Raw genomic sequence first — 16707 nt, 5'->3', positions numbered from 1 at the left:
TTTGACGGTACATGGCCCCGTCCATCGTCCCTTTGATGCAGTGCAGTTGTCCTGTCCCCTTAGCAGAAAAACACCCCCAAAGCATAATGTTTCCACCGCCATGTTTGACGGTGGGGATGGTGTTCTTGGGGTCATAGGCAGCATTCCTCCTCCTCCAAACACAGCGAGTTGAGTTGATGCCAAAGAGCTCGATTTTGGTCTCATCTGACCACAACACTTTCACCCAGTTCTCCTCTGAATCATTCAGATGTTCATTGGCAAACTTCAGACGGGCCTATACATGTGCTTTCTTGAGCAGGGGGACCTTGCGGGCGCTGCAGGATTTCAGTCCTTCACGGCGTAGTGTGTTACCAATTGTTTTCTTGGTGACTATGGTCCCAGCTGCCTTGAGATCATTAACAAGATCCTCCTGTGTAGTTCTGGGCTGATTCCTCACCGTTCTCATGATCATTGAAACTCCACGAGGTGAGATCTTGCATGGAGCCCCAGACCGAGGGAGACTGACAGTTATTTTGTGTTTCTTCCATTTGTGAATAATCGCACCAACTGTTGCCACCTTCTCACCAAGCTGCTTGGCGATGGTCTTGTAGCCCATTCCAGACTTGTGTAGGTCTACAATCTTGTCCCTGACATCCTTGGACAGCTCTTTGGTCTTGGCCATGGTGGAGAGTTTGGAATCTGATTGATTGATTGCTTCTGTGGACAGGTGTCTTTTATACAGGTAACGAGCTGAGATTAGGAGCACTCCCTTTAAGAGAGTGCTCCTAATCTCAGCTCGTTACCTGTATAAAAGACACCTGGGAGCCAGAAATCTTGCTGATTGTTAGGGGATCAAATACTTATTTCCCTCATTAACATGCAAATCAATTTATAACTTTTTTGAAATGCGTTCAAACTGACTGATCAAATGTACAAAATCAGCAGGGGATCAAATACTTTGTTCCCTCACTGTATGTTTTGGGGCTGCTTTGCTGCGCCTGGCACAAGGTACCTTCATTCTGTGCAGGGCACAATGAAATCTCAAGACTATCAAGGCATTCTGGAGCGAAATGTACTGCCCAGTGTCAGAAAGCTTGTCTCAGTCGCAGGTCATGGGTCCTCCAACAGGATAATGACCCAAAACACACAGCTAAAATCACCCAAGAACAGATAAGAACAAAACATTGGACTGTTCTGAAGTGGCCTTCTATGAGTCCTGATCTGAATCCTATCGAACATGTATGGAAAGAGCTGAAACTTGCAGTCTGGAGAAGGCACCCATCAAACCTGAGACAGCTGGAGCAGTTTGCTCAGGAAGAGTGGGCCAAACTACCTGTTAACACGTGCAGAAGTCTCATTGAGAGCTACAGAAAATGTTTGATTGCAGTGATTGCCTCTAAAGGTTGTGCAACAAAATATTAGGTTGAGGGTCCCATCATTTTTGTCCATGCCATTTTCATTTGTTTTATTTACAATATTATGTTGAAAAACAAAATCAAAAGCAAAGTCTGATCTCTATTAAATATGGAATAAACAATGGTGGATGCCAATTATTTGTGTCAGTTTCAAGTTATTTCAGGGGAAATTGTGCATTCTTCATTTTTTGTGGAGGGGTACCAACAAATTTGAGCACATCTGTAATTCTGACATACCCCCGCTGTATAACAGCAGTTTACATTCAATAGGGGAACCCTGAGGTTCTGGTGGTGTGAGGCAAACCCTCTCTTGGAACCTTTAGAAGAGATAAAATATGAATATTTTATTCATTACATAATTTAATGCATGATAAACGTTTATCTCTGATGTTATGTTCTGTTGACCTCTAAACCCACAGGTGGGAAAAGACTTATTTGGAGACAACTATATTGAAAACTTCAAGAGCAGTGGTGTGTCCACAGGTATTCTTTCTTCATGTCAGTATAAACAAAGGTGCAGTATATGGCTTTTAAGCATCACTAGAACCCAACATTGTTATACAGCTAATGTCACTTCCCTATACCCAGCACATGATAATGTTCTATTAGACCCTCTGTTTTGATCAAACAGGAGGAGAGAGAGAGGGAGCTGTTCTTCCATCATGCTTCTCTCAGTATCCTCCTTCTTGACTCTTCTCACGTCACTCTTCCAAAGCATACTCCTGTGATTCAGCAGCATCCACAGCAGAGCCGGGCAGAGTAATATATATAGCACTCTATAGTTGTAACACCTAAAAGCAATAGTCAATTAAAGGGCCATTGTGGTTCCTTTTGCCCCTAGACATTAAATATAATCTTAAAATAATGTTTTGTATCAGAAATATGGTATAAATACTTAATGCTGCAAACCTTAGAAATTTCATATTTACATGTGTGATTCATGAGAATTAAATTAGCATTCTGTGATTGTAGCATTGTGTCTCTTCTCCCTAGATTAATTTCCCTTTCCTTTTCAGAGTTTGTTGGACAGACAGACAGAGCTGCTACAGGCACCGCTTCGATCATTGTCAACAAGGAAGGTAAACTTTCAAAAATAAATTACACAAACTATCAACATTGTTATATTATAAATCACACACATAAGGATTAGACACACAGAAATCTCTACAGTGAAGAAAACTTCATTATCGTTACATTTAACAATCAACCCCTCTTCTTTACGTCTTAAAATGTTTTGGTCCCTGATCTGCTGTAGCTGACCTACAGTAGCTGAGCTGTGCTGTGTTTTCATGCTAATAAAACTATTTATTAAAAACTAATGTACATCCTGTGAAACTTGCACCACTTGTTTTGAAGTGTCCTGAGACGTCGATGGTAACTGAAGAAATTTATAATCCTGATAATGCTCTGCACGAGATGACATTTATACACAAGGCAAGAGGTATAGGAATTTTTGGAAATGATGCTCTGTAATTAGCTGGTTTCTTGTATATGTTTTATTATGTTTTTGAAGTGGGTTTTGAATGATTTAAAAATAGGCTAAAATGTTTTACTCTAAATATTTGCTTTTAATCTGTCTAGTCAAGCACAGAGCCATTAGGGTATTTGGCAGGACTTCACACTGTTTGCCATTTTGGGCATTTTTCTTACATATGTGAAATTGCACATTAGGATTGTTTTTCCAAAAAAGCCTTTTGCTTGCTGTGATCGATAAAAGCATAGAGACAGCAATAAAGTATCTTCAGAGCCTCAGTCATTGCGGAGACTCACCTGAACTGAGTGTGAGTGTATACTCCTGTTGATATCCTGCGTGAACTGGTGACAGCACAACCCAGCAGAACTGGTCTTTAGCACACCTGGAACTGTAGCCGTTTCCTACTTAAAATTTGTACTTTTTGGTTAACTGATTATGTCACTGTATCATTCTTCTATTGTATACACAATCTGAAACCAGCATTATACCTCCATGTTAGTTTTCTATTGCTTGATTTGTTTTGTTTGTCTTGATTAGCACGTTGTGGTGTGTACATTGATATTTAAAGCACAGAGAATCAGTTTCCCATGTCATCAGTGTTTTGCAGTGACATGCACTCATGGGGTTTGCTCACACCCCAGCCATTTTGCCCCTATGCCCCAAAAGTGCCCCTTTTTCTCAATCATACAAATGTTGTCAACAACATTTCTTTCTCAGTGAGCCCGTCTTCTTCTAATCCTCTGCACGCCACTGGTGTACAACATAGCCTTCAGGTGAATTCAAGTGCGGGGTTGGAATTACAGTGCTGTAACTCCACAATATCTATTGCTCTGCGGTGGCCCATACAACCACACAGAACGAATCACATTCACAGTCTCAGTCATTGCCGAGACTCACCTGGATTGAGTATGGGTTCACATCCTGTGTGCATGACACAGGGATGTGACAATAAATATAAGGAACTAAGATCAGTATATTATCTCAGTACATCCAAGGCAGATTAGATGGCACTTAGGAGATTGCAAGGGCAAACCCATTTAACACGTTGGCATTGTGGCATACTTTTATTATATAATGATTAAATGCAACCAGAACAGAAATGTAGCACTGTTTTTTAATATATATATATGGTATTTTTTAAAACATCTGCAGGAGAGAACGCCATCGTGATCGTGGCTGGGGCCAATCTGCTGCTGGGCAGGGAGGAGCTGAGCGCAGCAGGGCCGGCTATGACGGGGGGACGGGTACTGGCCTGCCAGCTGGAGATAAGCCCCTCTGTCTCTCTCCAGGCTCTGCGTACAGCTCACAGGAAGGGAGGTCAGTCTCTCTCTCTGTCTGTCTCCCACAGTTTCTCTTACTCTGTCTCTCTGTCTCCATCTCTCTGTGTCTGTCTCTCTCAGTCTCTCTATCAGTCTCTTTCAATGTCTCTTACTCTATTTCACTGTGCCTGTTTAATTCAGAATGTCTCTGCCTTACTGTATTTGTCTCTTACGGTCTCCTAGTCCTTCTCTTTTTCACTTTGTCTCACTGTCTCTCACTTTTTCTTTCTGTCTCTCCCTCACCCTGTGTCCCTGCCTATCACAATGTGTGTTTCGCTCACTGTCTCCCTGTCTCTCGGCCCTTGTCTTTCTTGCATGGCTCACAGCAGTGGAGGTCAGAGGTCTCCAAGTGACCTTGGTCATATCATTATGCATTAATGATGATGTGAAAGCAATTAACACAAGCCAGGCTGGCATTTCAGACTTGTTCGTGAATGCAGATGGCTTGCTAGATGCTAGATGGCTTGATTTCCATATTAGACACCCACAAACTAAACTAAAATCCACAGCTGTAATGGACGTTTTTAATACCTTATGGTGGTTAAAGGGTGACAGTATTAAGTTGGGAACATGTGCAATGATCAGTTTAACTGAAGGGAGAAAATGGCACTGCAAGAATCCTGCCAGTCGTCTTCTCTCCAGGCCCAGCCATTGAACACCTCCTACTCTCTGCCCCTCCTTACTGTTCCCCTGGACATCTTAGATGTTATCTTAGAGCTACTGAAGTATAGATACTGTAAATATTCCAATTGTATGATTTCTTTGGAGTGGCAGACCAACATTTACACACACCCCTGTCCTAACTCAGTGAACAATGAACAATATTTATTTAACCAAATGAATCACCATATAACATTGTGTGAATACTTTCAGTTACCATAGTGTGTATACTTAAAACTGAGTGGGTGACTTAGTTTTTATTGTATGATTTTAATAAAGGAGTAAATTCACTAAGAACCAGTTTTGCCCATATATATATATATATATATATATATATATATATATATATATATATTACAAAACACAGCTTTATGAGCCTCTGAGTTCCTGTCAGTTTTCCACTTACAGCAATTATGTTTTCCTTCACATTGCTCTTTTGCAGTCTGTAAATAATTATATTGACCTTTAAGTGCTTTGAAAGCAGTAGGTTTTAACTGTAACCTCAAAGTCATACAAGGACTTTGATTTTTCATGATGCTTAATTATGGCTAAAAAACCTTTTAATGGTTTAGCATGACTCACCTCTGCTGTGTGTGTTTACGACACAGTTCTCCTGTGGGCAACTGTTCTACAGTCCTTGAGCAACTGCTTATATTATGGCTTCCAAAACCAGGTGACTCACCCATGGGGAGATTTACATAATGAAACTGCCATTGGTCAAATCCATTCCAAAATTCTTTCATTCAGTAGTTATACTCCACAGCAATCAAGTGACCAGGCTGGGTTAGCCAGAGATCAAAGTTTACAAACCCCAGAAACTGAAGACATGATGTAACTTGGCAGAGGCCAGCTAGACGTGACTCAAGTCTATTCTAAATTACTTCATTGTGGGAAACACAGAGTTCCAGATGTGCACAATTGCAGAAGCCCAAATATAACACCTGGAACATTAACCATAAAGTGGAGAATTGCGTGGGGAATCAGACAGGAGGAGGTAGGGGCTATGTTATGTAACACGTGGCTTTGTACAAACTTGATATTGGACCCCTGTCCCTTGCAGTTTTGTAAACGATCTACCTCGACTCATCCCTGTATGTTAAGGTTTCTGCACCTGTGCCTCTTAGATCTGTGAACAGATGTTACAGTATTTGTTTTCAGTGATTTGCCCTAGGTCTTCAGTGTTTGTGAGCAGCGTGTGTGTCAATGAAGCCCTCTTCCTTGTGCTGTCTGTGCCCTCTCAGACAGCTCCATGTAGCTGCCTTCAACACCTAGGCTTTGTTCTTGCAGTGAGTTTTTTCTGGAACTCCCTGTTTTGCACATGAGACAGAACTTTTAAACAGCTGCTGAATGTAAAGGTTGGAAAAATTACTCACTTTCTCCAGTCATAGCTTGATTCCCCTGGGGAACTTCAAAACCGTCCACACAACTCCCAGAAGCATTGTCTTCATCAATGTGAATCAGGGCATTGACGACATTTGAGTATCATTCATTCAAGGCTTTCGTAATCATGAAACAGAGGTAATTAGCTCAGACTACATTCCAAAGATATTAAAATCAAGTAAAACATTTCAAGATCATTCAGCTTAGTGTGCTTATGGTAATATAAAATAAACACTACAATTACATGGAAGGAATTACAGAGACATTAAAACCAGGATTTAAGTAATGCAGAGAATAACTGTGTGGGGGGTGGATTTGCTTCAGTGTGCTATGATCCACCATATTACAGAGATTAATTGTCCCCATGTGTTACAGGTTAGCTGCTTCCATATCAGCATGCAGGCTATGATATTTTCACAAAAGTGTTAAGAAAGAAACTGGAGGAAGAGCAGGGGTGTCGAACCCCGGTGCTGGAGGGCCGCAGTGTCTTCTTTTTGTCTTTCCAGCTGGAGCTCTCAGAAACTTGGGCCAAGGATTAGGCTGGGAGGCAGCCTGCCCTGCTGCTTTGCATGACACTTGTGTTCTGTACGACACATTTGTGGTTAGGCCGTTGTGTGGGAAGTCTCTGTGTGGTTATGTAAAATGTATTGATTTTGAGTGTTCTGAGAGCAGTTTAAAGGATATTGTATCTCTTTATTGCAAGATATATCCACAGAATTTAAATTCACTGAAGGCTTGTTAAACTTTAACACATCACTTCTAAATATGTGACTGAATATGAGCCATGAGAAAACCAATTGTAACCATAGCCTTATAGTGTTACCTCGACAAGCATAAATATTATACAGTAATGCGACTCAATAAGAAGTCACAAGAAGTATTCTTATTATTATGTTACAATCAAGTACTAATATAGCTACATATAGTAATAACATGTGAACTTGTCTTATATGCTCTTACAAGAGCATCTACAAAACTAGTAAATTAGTTAATATATTGATAATTGCATATGTATAACTTTGATTATAATGTAAGAATAACACCTTATAGTGTATATTTATTTTCCAAATCTGAAAGTATAATTAACAGACATAGCAAGTTACAACTTATGCAACTGCTTAGTTTTTCACAAGATATAATTATAAACTTTATACATTTGTGTGAATTTTACTCAGTTTACAACACTGAGCACAAAGGTCTCCACTTTCATTTATATATATAACCAAAATTAACTAACATGTTAATACACAAAATATTAAATAATCATTTATTTGCAGCAAAACAGTAAACAATACCATTAATTATGAATAATTAATGAAACACTCTTTTTTTTTCTTCTTGCTGTTCCAGTGACACTTCCAGTGTGTTTCATATGTGGAGAACGTTGATAGAGTGACCTTTCCTGTAATGGGCAGACTTAATTAACTGGTCAACCTACAAGTCTAGAACCACCCCTGGGATTACAGTGCTAATGTGTAATCAAGCCGGCATCTGAATTAATTCATACCATTGAACAGGCATGTACAGTTGGCAACTAGTGTGCGAAGATAGTGCAAGATAGTGGTGAGGAAACACCCTGCAGGAAGATCCGTGCCGGCGAAGCCCAGATTCAGACTGACTGCAGTGCTCTTGTTTAATTGTAGGAAAGCACTGTGACGTCAGAGTGCAACCCATCACCACCTCAGCCACTGTGACACACACGCTTATCAGAATGTGCTGGCCCCACAGTGTTTCCACGGTTAGTTGAAAGAGTCCGTGACCTCAGTGTGACAGGTGTTGAGCTACCCACCCCCCTTCCTACTCTCATACTGACTTGTGTGTGTATCGGAAACAGCAGCATTTTTATTCATGGCTTTCAGTATTAAAAGAATAGGGAAATTAGTCATTGTGTTGCGTTAAATAAAGAGTTAAAGCTACACCTCTAATGTCTGTGCCCCAGTGATTTCAGATTTCCCAGAAAGAAAATTGTTAATTTAATACCTTTTATTTTATTATTTCGACTTTGCACTAATTTCCACCCATATTGTAGCTTTGTATGACTTATTGTCTCTCCAAACAAGAAAAAAAGACAGCAGCATTTGACGTTAATTCACCAGATTTCCTCAAGCTGCTTCACACCAATTCTACATTGCAGTACCAGCCTGCACTATGTGCTAGAGTCTCTCAGAATGTATGCAAACGCAAAAACACACACACACACACATGCATACTACATGCTATACATCATATACAAGTGTTTTTTGTAAGATGCCTGTGATTGTCCTTTAAATGATTCCCACCTGGACACTTAAGCAGGCCGTGCAGACTCTCAAGTATTAGCCTGTATGCTGCTTCAGGGGCAGTGTTCTCCAGGCTGCCGTCTGTCAGCTGTTTCTCATAGCTGGTGCAGCTGCACAGGGACTTCTAGTAGCTACCAGTGACGTCACACAGCTGACGTCTTCATATTCACTGCATTCATTGGATTTCAGCTTGAAAATGTATCCGGATTTGAACATTGCAATGAAACATCACAAGCACCCCACTTATGATAGCATATTGAGGAATAACATTCTGTCTTTTGGGAGCCAGCTATTTTCTCTTTTACTGAGAGTGAATCTGGAAAGACATTTTAAGACAACCAAGGTTTCATTAAGTAGATGTTTATAAAAACACACACACACACATCTATATATAGTACTGTGCAAAGGTTTTAGGCAGGTGTGTAAAAATGCTGTAAAGTAAGAATGCTTTCAAAAATAGACACGTTAATAGATTATATTTATCAATTAACAAAATGCAAAGTGAGTGAACAGAATGAAAATCTACATCAAATCCATATTTGGTGTGACCACCCTTTGCATTCAAAACAGCATCAATTCTTCTAGGTACACTTGCACAAAGTCAGGGATTTTGTAGGCATATAGTCAGGTGTCTGATTAAACAATTATACCAAACAGGTGCTAATGATCATCAATTCAATATGTAGGTTGAAACACAATCATTAACTGAAACAGAAACCGCTGTGTAGGAGGAATAAAACTGGGTGAAGAACAGCCAAACTCAGCTAACAAGGTGAGGTTGCTGAAGACAGTTTACTGTCAAAAGTCATACACCATGGCAAGACTGAGCACAGCAACAAGTCACAAGGTAGTCATACTGCATCAGCAAGGTCTCTCCCAGGCAGAAATTTCAAGGCAGACAGGGGTTTCCAGATGTGCTGTCCAAGCTCTTTTGAAGAAGCACAAAGAAACGGGCAATGTTGAGGACCATAGACGCAATGGTCGGTCAAGGAAACTTACTGCAGCAGATGAAAGACACATCATGCTTACTTCCCTTCGCAATCGGAAGATGTCCAGCAGTGCCTTCAGCTCAGAATTGGCAGAAAACAGTGTGACCCTGGTACACCCATCTACTGTCCAGAGACGTCTGGTCAGAAGTGGCCTTCATGGAAAACTTACGGCGAAAAACATGGAAACAAGGCCAAGCGACTCAACTATGCATGAAAACGCAGGACCTGGGGTTTAGAAAAATGGCACCAGGTGCTCTGGCTCAAAATTTGAGATATTTGCAGTTAAGGCAGTTTGTTCGCCGAATGGCTGGAGAGCGGTACACAAATGAGTGTCTGCAGGCAACAGTGAAGCATGGTGGAGGTCCCTTGCAAGTTTGGGGCTGCATTTCTGCAAATGGAGTTGGGGATTTGGTCAGAATGAATGGTCTCCTCAATGCTGAGAAGTACAGGCAGATACTTATCCATCATGCAATACCATCAGGGAGGCATCTGATTGGCCCCAAATGTATTTTGCAGCATGACAACGACCCCAAACATACAGCGAAAGTCATTAAGAACTATCTTCAGTTCTCCAAAATGTTTGGGGCAACCTACCTGATGAGTTCCTTCACAGACTGTGCAAGTGTACCTAGAAGAATTTATGCTGTTTTGAAGGCAAAGGGTGTTTTGTTTTTTTTCTGTCATGGCAAACGTTTTTTTGTTTTGTTGGGGGGGGAGGTTAAGCACATGATTGTACAAATATGGATTTGTCTCAAACTTTTGGAGTGGAGCCTGTGGCTTTTGAATTGGTATGGCATTGTTTATATCATTCAGGAGTTTTAAAATGATGAATGTGCCATTCAGAATAACCCCCAGATGTTATTAAGTGGATTTTTTCAGTTGTCTGATTAGGGCAGAGGAAGTGAGGTAGACAGGTTTTACTGCAAACTAGTGAGGGTTCAGTTTTTGACAGCTCAACTGAATCCAGTAAACAAGCTTGTTATCGCTTGTGAAGATGCCCTAAGATGACACTAGTTTTTGCCATTTTACAGTGGAATATTTTTAGGCCAAAGTAAGGGGAGAAAGTCATAAAGAATCTCATTTATGCAATGCCCCTACACACACTGAATGTACCCATTTCTTCTCTGTATAGAGTTGACCAAATACATCCGCATTAAATCATTTTAAACTGTCCAACCATGAAAAAAACATATTTTAAAAATTCTACTTTGATACCATTGGAACAGTGGTTTATATATATATGTATATATATATATATATATATATATATATATATATATAGCCACTCATTATCTTTTCATAGAGTATCTTATGATAAGAATTTGGAAATTGTATCATTATCCAATTATGCACACAATGCAGTTGCAGTAGTAGCAGGAAAACTATTGTATGCCTAGCATTAAAAGTAATAATAATAAATGTATGGTATTTGCAATAATAATGATAGTCTACACTGTAATAGTAGAGGAGGTAGTAGATAATAGATAATGGCAGTGGCTGAGATAGCACTAATAACACATTTTATTGTTTGTAAAACTCGTACTAATATCAGTGATAATCAAGTATAGCAGAGATGACTACAGCAGCAGCCTGAGACATCTTGTTTTGTTTTGTCTTCTTGTCAACAGTGAAGACCATTTTCAACCCTGCCCCAGCCATCCCAGACTTGGACCCTGACTTTTACCCCAACTCAGATGTGTTCTGCTGCAATGAGACTGAGGTGAGAGAGAGAAAGACGAGAGAAAGGAACAATTAAGAGGAGCAGTACAGAAGAGAAGGGACCATAAACATTTTTCACAGTAAGCCACACTTTTGTGGGAAACATGAAAAGGCAAACAACAATCTAATACTACACAATTAAATGCCTTTTAAGGACTTTTAAGAGAGCTTTTATGAGCTCTGTTGTGCTGTTTGATATGATGAAATAACAGACAAAAACATTGATGGGTGGTGAATGTTGCTGAAACGTGACCCCTACGTCACTCTTTCTCCAGAGTTGTACCACTGTCAATTTCTGAAGCTAAGCAGGTTATGAAAGATAGTTGTCCACATGTTAATTCTACCTTGTGCTCAGCCAGCATAATGTAGAATAATATATTCTGTCAAATGCGTTCACTGGCAGACAGCACTTTTCAGGGGCAAAGTTGAGAAGGTCAAGGAGTGAAAGGTAATGTGACAAAGCACAGGAGCCGGCTGTGGGCGTGAGAAATCAGACCTCTCTTCTTTACCGTAACTCCTGTTCTTTTAATACACACCTCAGCTGTCAGACTCAGGGGATATCTTTGCCTTTTGCACAGAGGGAACTTGCTACCTTGTATAAACAGACTAAGCTGCAGAGAGCTACAGATGGGAGCGTAGACTGAGTCAGAGTTGTCCTGAGGCAGAGAGAGGGGGCCAGGCACTGCCATAGTGATAAGAAAGCTTTCATGTGGCGAGGAGTGGGAGGGATGGGGGGTAGTGTGATGGTGCAAGGTGCAGACATGAAAGTGAGAGAGACAATGGTGCAGATTGCTCCCACCCCCCCCACCCCCCTCCACCCCCCTCACCCCCCTCCACCCCCCTCCACCCCCCTCCACCAGCCAAGTCCTTTCTCACACCTTTCCCGAGTCCGTGCGATGACAGCTCCTGTTCTCTGCTGCACTGAGCCGAGGAATGTGGAGAACAATGTCAGTCACTAAGTCTCCATCAAACGCATGCAAGAACCAGCACACCTGAGCTGAACAGGAACAGATTAAAGACGCCCAATTGGAAACTTGGTGGCTGTGCACCTCCCGAGAGAGCTTTGCACGCTCCTTTCACTGATCTTGTCTTTCACAGGTGCGGGTGGCCCCTCTCACTTTTCTTTGGCTGCTGATGAGGAGGCTGGTGGCAGTTTAGGTGTGATGTACATGTTAAAAATATTCAGACCTGCAGGTGGATGAAGAAGGTTCAAACTCCTTTCACACACTCATACCTAAACTATCACATTGCAGGGCTCTCACCCAATGTGTGGGCAGGCGGTGTTGACTGATGAAGAGACTGAAGAGAATTCTCTCTCTGCGTGTCTTTCACTCACTGCTCTGACAGTTTTTACTATTCTTCTTCTACTTCTTCTTCTTATTATTATTATATTCATGTATACAAGGTTCCTGCAAAAAGTGCAGAATGTCAACAGTGAATTAGTAGATATTGTAGGGTCTGTTTGTGGATGCACAGTAGAGAAACGCACCTCTCTGTGGTTTTCGCAGGCACAGCTGCTGACGGGTCTGACAGTAGCCAGTCTGGAGGATGCTGGGAGGGCAGGGTTGACACTGCTGCAGCGGGGGTGTGGCGCTGTGATCGTGACGCTGGGGCCGCAGGGTTGTGTAGTCATGACGCCACAGGAGCCCTCCCCTCGGCATGTGCCCACGAGCGCTGTCTCTGCTGTGGACACCACGGTAAGGACAGTACTGCTGCAGCACAGGGTTGGCAGCTGGGACCAGGAATAATGATAGGAGAGAGAAAAGAAAGAGACACAGAAAACTCAAAACCTATAGAAGTATGATATTCAAAGGGTTATGTTCCAAACATTACAAAATCTACCTTGGAGTTCCAGAATTTAATTTCCAAAGTGAAAGGTTCAAATCTGGTGAGAGCCAGGGTAGGTATGGAGAAAATAAATCAATATTTCAGTCATGTTTACTTAAAAGCACATTTTGACACTAAAGCAAAACACTTTGTAGTGCTCTTGGAAATAAATTAAACAATTCAGGTGAATTACCAGAGGAGGCTGACAAACTTAGCTACAGTATATGGGAAAAGGGCATTTCTGCATGGTCAAACCAGTGATACAGGTTTCTTTTAGATCTTTACAGAGAGGACTTAATGAGGTAGTCCCATCAATCAGTCATTGCTCTCCCATGTAGCCTGGTTTTCCTCCCATTCATGTCTTTGTTCTGCTCGTCTGTATGTTCCCAAAGTGATTCCACTACCTGAGCATGTGACAGTGATAAATTAAATCTCTGGAGAATGGGGTGATTGACAGTGTCACAGGCTGCAGAGAGATCAATGAGGGTCAGGACAGAAGATGGAGAGACCTCACAAGCACAGTGAAGTGAGTCAGTGACAGATAGGAGAGCAGTTTCAATGGAGTCAGCGGCGCGAAAGCCGAATTGCAGAAGGTCAAGGAGTGAGTATTGAGATAGGTATGAAGAGAGACGATGGTGAACTGCCTCAAGGGTTTAAAATTCACAGCTTATTTTAGGTGAAAGGGTTCCATACCATACAGCTGTCCTCCACTCTGTCTTTGAGGGCTGCCAGTGGCCCCCAGTCTCCAGTCTCAGAGCCACAGTGCCAGACAGATGTACAAGTGTGTGGACTGCCTCCACGGCATGCAAACAGCAGTCAGCTCTCTAGAGGTGCAGTTAAAACAGTTCATATCCTCTATGGTTTCCTGTTATTTAATTTCCTTCCTGTTGCTTATTCTAGTGGATGTGTTCTGTCTAGATACAGATTGTTTCTGTAAGCCTGCTGAGTGAATGACTTAGGGGAAGCTCATGTTAAGGTGTTTTATGCAATTGGTCACTGTTCCTGACTGAAGGGACCAAACTGGAATGCATCAGCTGTATTCACAATGTGTTTCATATCAGACTGCTAGAGCTTCTTGTATCTCTACGCTACAATACAGTCGCGATGTCCCACATTAAATTTATCACAGCAAGGACAAACAAACCAACAGCTTTTTTCCTTCTTGTTCTGTTAAGTTTGTTGTTGTATATTTAGGCCAGTGAAAAACTGCCCTTTAGCCTTTGTTTGTTGTATTTGAGGTTCCAGATCTGGTACATGAGCTCTTAACAGTTATTGCATGATATATGTGTTGCACAGATTGAGATTCTTATTGTATTAGTCATGATTCTAATGGGTTTCCTTTTTTTTAGCATGAGGTTACAAAAATGAAGCTGAGTTATCAGAATTGTAGTACTATCTCATCCTGGTTTAATGTTTGAAAGGGCTGACTTATCTCTCACAAATATTAGTGGTCATCTCGTCATTGCTGGCCTGACATTGGCACTTACTGTCTGACAAAGTGAGAGGGAGAAAGAAGGGAGATGTGTACAAGTTTGGCATCAGGATAAATCAATTGAGCACCAGGCAATGTGCATAATAATACATTTTGACACATGGAAGATGTTGAACCTGTTCCTGTTATCAGCCATAATAGATTTAACTGCTGTTACATTTAGCTCAGAAGGTGCTAATTAATTAACAGACCATTGTCTACTGTATAAATACAAATGCAAGAAAGGACCAGTTCCTTCATGGGGAAGTGGAAGGCCTAGTGTTGCCTTATTCAGGTTTTGGTTTCAAGCCTTCTGCATAGGTGTTCTCTGAAACAGGGGAATTACAGTGGTATTTTCGTGGACGGGGACTCTCTCTACGTCTGAGCACAGTGTTTGTTGTAATTAAATGAGATACAGAAACAGAGAAGCGAGCAGGGGATGACTAAGAACAAAGATTTTTTTGTTTTTTGTTTTTTTGTGCTGTTGCTGAGGTTTGAGGACTGAAGTTTTGTAGTTCTTACCTGCGCACAGACAGGCTAAGAGCCTTATCAGGATCACAACAAATGCTGTTTCCTGCGGCAGTAGAGCCACATCGAGGAGGTTCAAGTACAGATTTTGGTAAAGCAGTTTTGTCAAAGGAGACCGAGGCATGACTGCAGTTTGTGAGTAAGCACAGCAGTGCAGAGCTGAGCAGTGTCTGCGAGCATAGAAAAGTCAAAGGAGAAGCACTTATACACATAGCAGGCCTACACAAAGCATGTCTATGACCGTCCCTGCCCTAAAACCACCTTGATATGAATTAAAGTGAGTGAAATTACTGAAACACAGATACCAGGTGTGTTTTAGCCAGCAACAGTAATATATATATGAACTCCTGGATTAATCTTTGGTCATCAGCTGTTTCTCTCCAAAAGGTCCTTTGAGACCCACCATTCAGCACAATCTAACCATGTTTCACATGAAACACTGACCTCTGCACTCTTTCCTCTGTAATCACTCACCCTGTTCATCTTGGATCCGGGTCTGTCGCACTGTAATAGTGGAAAGGCTACAGTCCAAGTGGTCAGAAACTTTTCCACTGTTAGTCACAGCTCTCCCTGCGTTCTGGGCTTTTCCAGCAGTGCCCTCATACTCTCACTTAAAGTCCAGGGTTTACTCTGAACCATTAACATAAGTGACTGTGGCATCAGGTCAAGCCTTCATTTCTCCTGTGTGTGGCTTAATTTTTTTTAATGTTTTTTTCCCATCATTTTTTGTTTTTGCGTTCATTGTCAGAATGTGTATGTAAAGTATATACTTCAACATTGTCCACCGTGGTTAGGAAAAACAGACAGTCTAGTGGCTGAGCTTTTGGTGATATACTATAGTGTACTCTGGTCAGTACTGGTTTTAAAAGAATACACAACACTATGACTGAGATTCTACAAGTGTGACTTTTTTATTCACAGTAATGTCTAAATGATTTTGTTTTTATGATGTGCCACCTGAAATGTTGCGCATGCTATAGTACATTTATTTTAGTGGAGAAGAGTTGCAAGTTGCCTTAAGATAAAAGTGTCTTCTATATCATCCTAATCATAATGGTGGTAAATCAAAGCTGGGGTCTGACTGCACACACTGCATTGTCTTTGCTAGATTATAGACCCCACAGCATTTTCAGAGAATTGAATAAGTGAGTGATTGAGTTCATGAATTAATTAAATTAATGAAGTAGCAGCTTCCTACAGGTTTACGCAGCACTTTTGAATTGGCAAGTGAGTGAGACCTGGAAGAGAAAGCTGATTAGACTTCTAATGTACAGTATTGTGCACAAGTTTTAGGGAGGTGTGAAAAAATGCTGTAAAGTAAGAATGCTTTCAAAAATAGACATGTTAATGGATTATATTTATCAATTAACTAAATGCAAAGTGAGTGAACAATTATACCAAACAGGTGCTAATGATCATCAATTCAATATGTAGGTTGAAACACAATCATTAACTGAAACAGAAACCGCTGTGTAGGAGGAATAAAACTGGGTGAAGAACAGCCAAACTCGGCTAACAAGGTGAGGTTGCTGAAGACTGTCAAAAGTCATACACCATGGCAAGACTGAGCACAGCAACAAGACACAAGGTAGTCATACTGCATCAGCAAGGTCTCTCCCAGGCAGAAATTTCAAGGCAGACAGGGGTTTCCAGATGTGCTGTCCAAG

At 41.2% G+C, this 16707-nt stretch overlaps 1 protein-coding gene across 3 annotated transcripts in view; it reads left to right on the top strand.

Annotated features, from left to right (window-relative positions):
- Nucleotides 1-16707, top strand: part of rbks (ribokinase) — a 40714-nt gene that overhangs the window by 12181 nt on the left and 11826 nt on the right. For 2 of the 3 annotated variants that reach the window (XM_066703204.1, XM_066703215.1), the window contains exons 4-8: nucleotides 1814-1877; nucleotides 2411-2473; nucleotides 4021-4185; nucleotides 11124-11215; nucleotides 12723-12911. In XM_066703204.1, coding sequence (XP_066559301.1) covers nucleotides 1814-1877; nucleotides 2411-2473; nucleotides 4021-4185; nucleotides 11124-11215; nucleotides 12723-12911 — 573 coding nt within the window. The remainder of the gene's footprint in view (nucleotides 1-1813; nucleotides 1878-2410; nucleotides 2474-4020; nucleotides 4186-11123; nucleotides 11216-12722; nucleotides 12912-16707) is intronic. The other variant, XM_066703224.1, reaches the window with a different exon arrangement.

Source organism: Amia ocellicauda, chromosome 1 (assembly GCF_036373705.1).
Source record: "Amia ocellicauda isolate fAmiCal2 chromosome 1, fAmiCal2.hap1, whole genome shotgun sequence".
Classification (NCBI taxonomy): domain Eukaryota; kingdom Metazoa; phylum Chordata; class Actinopteri; order Amiiformes; family Amiidae; genus Amia; species Amia ocellicauda.
This window is presented reverse-complemented; position numbering and strand designations above follow the sequence as displayed.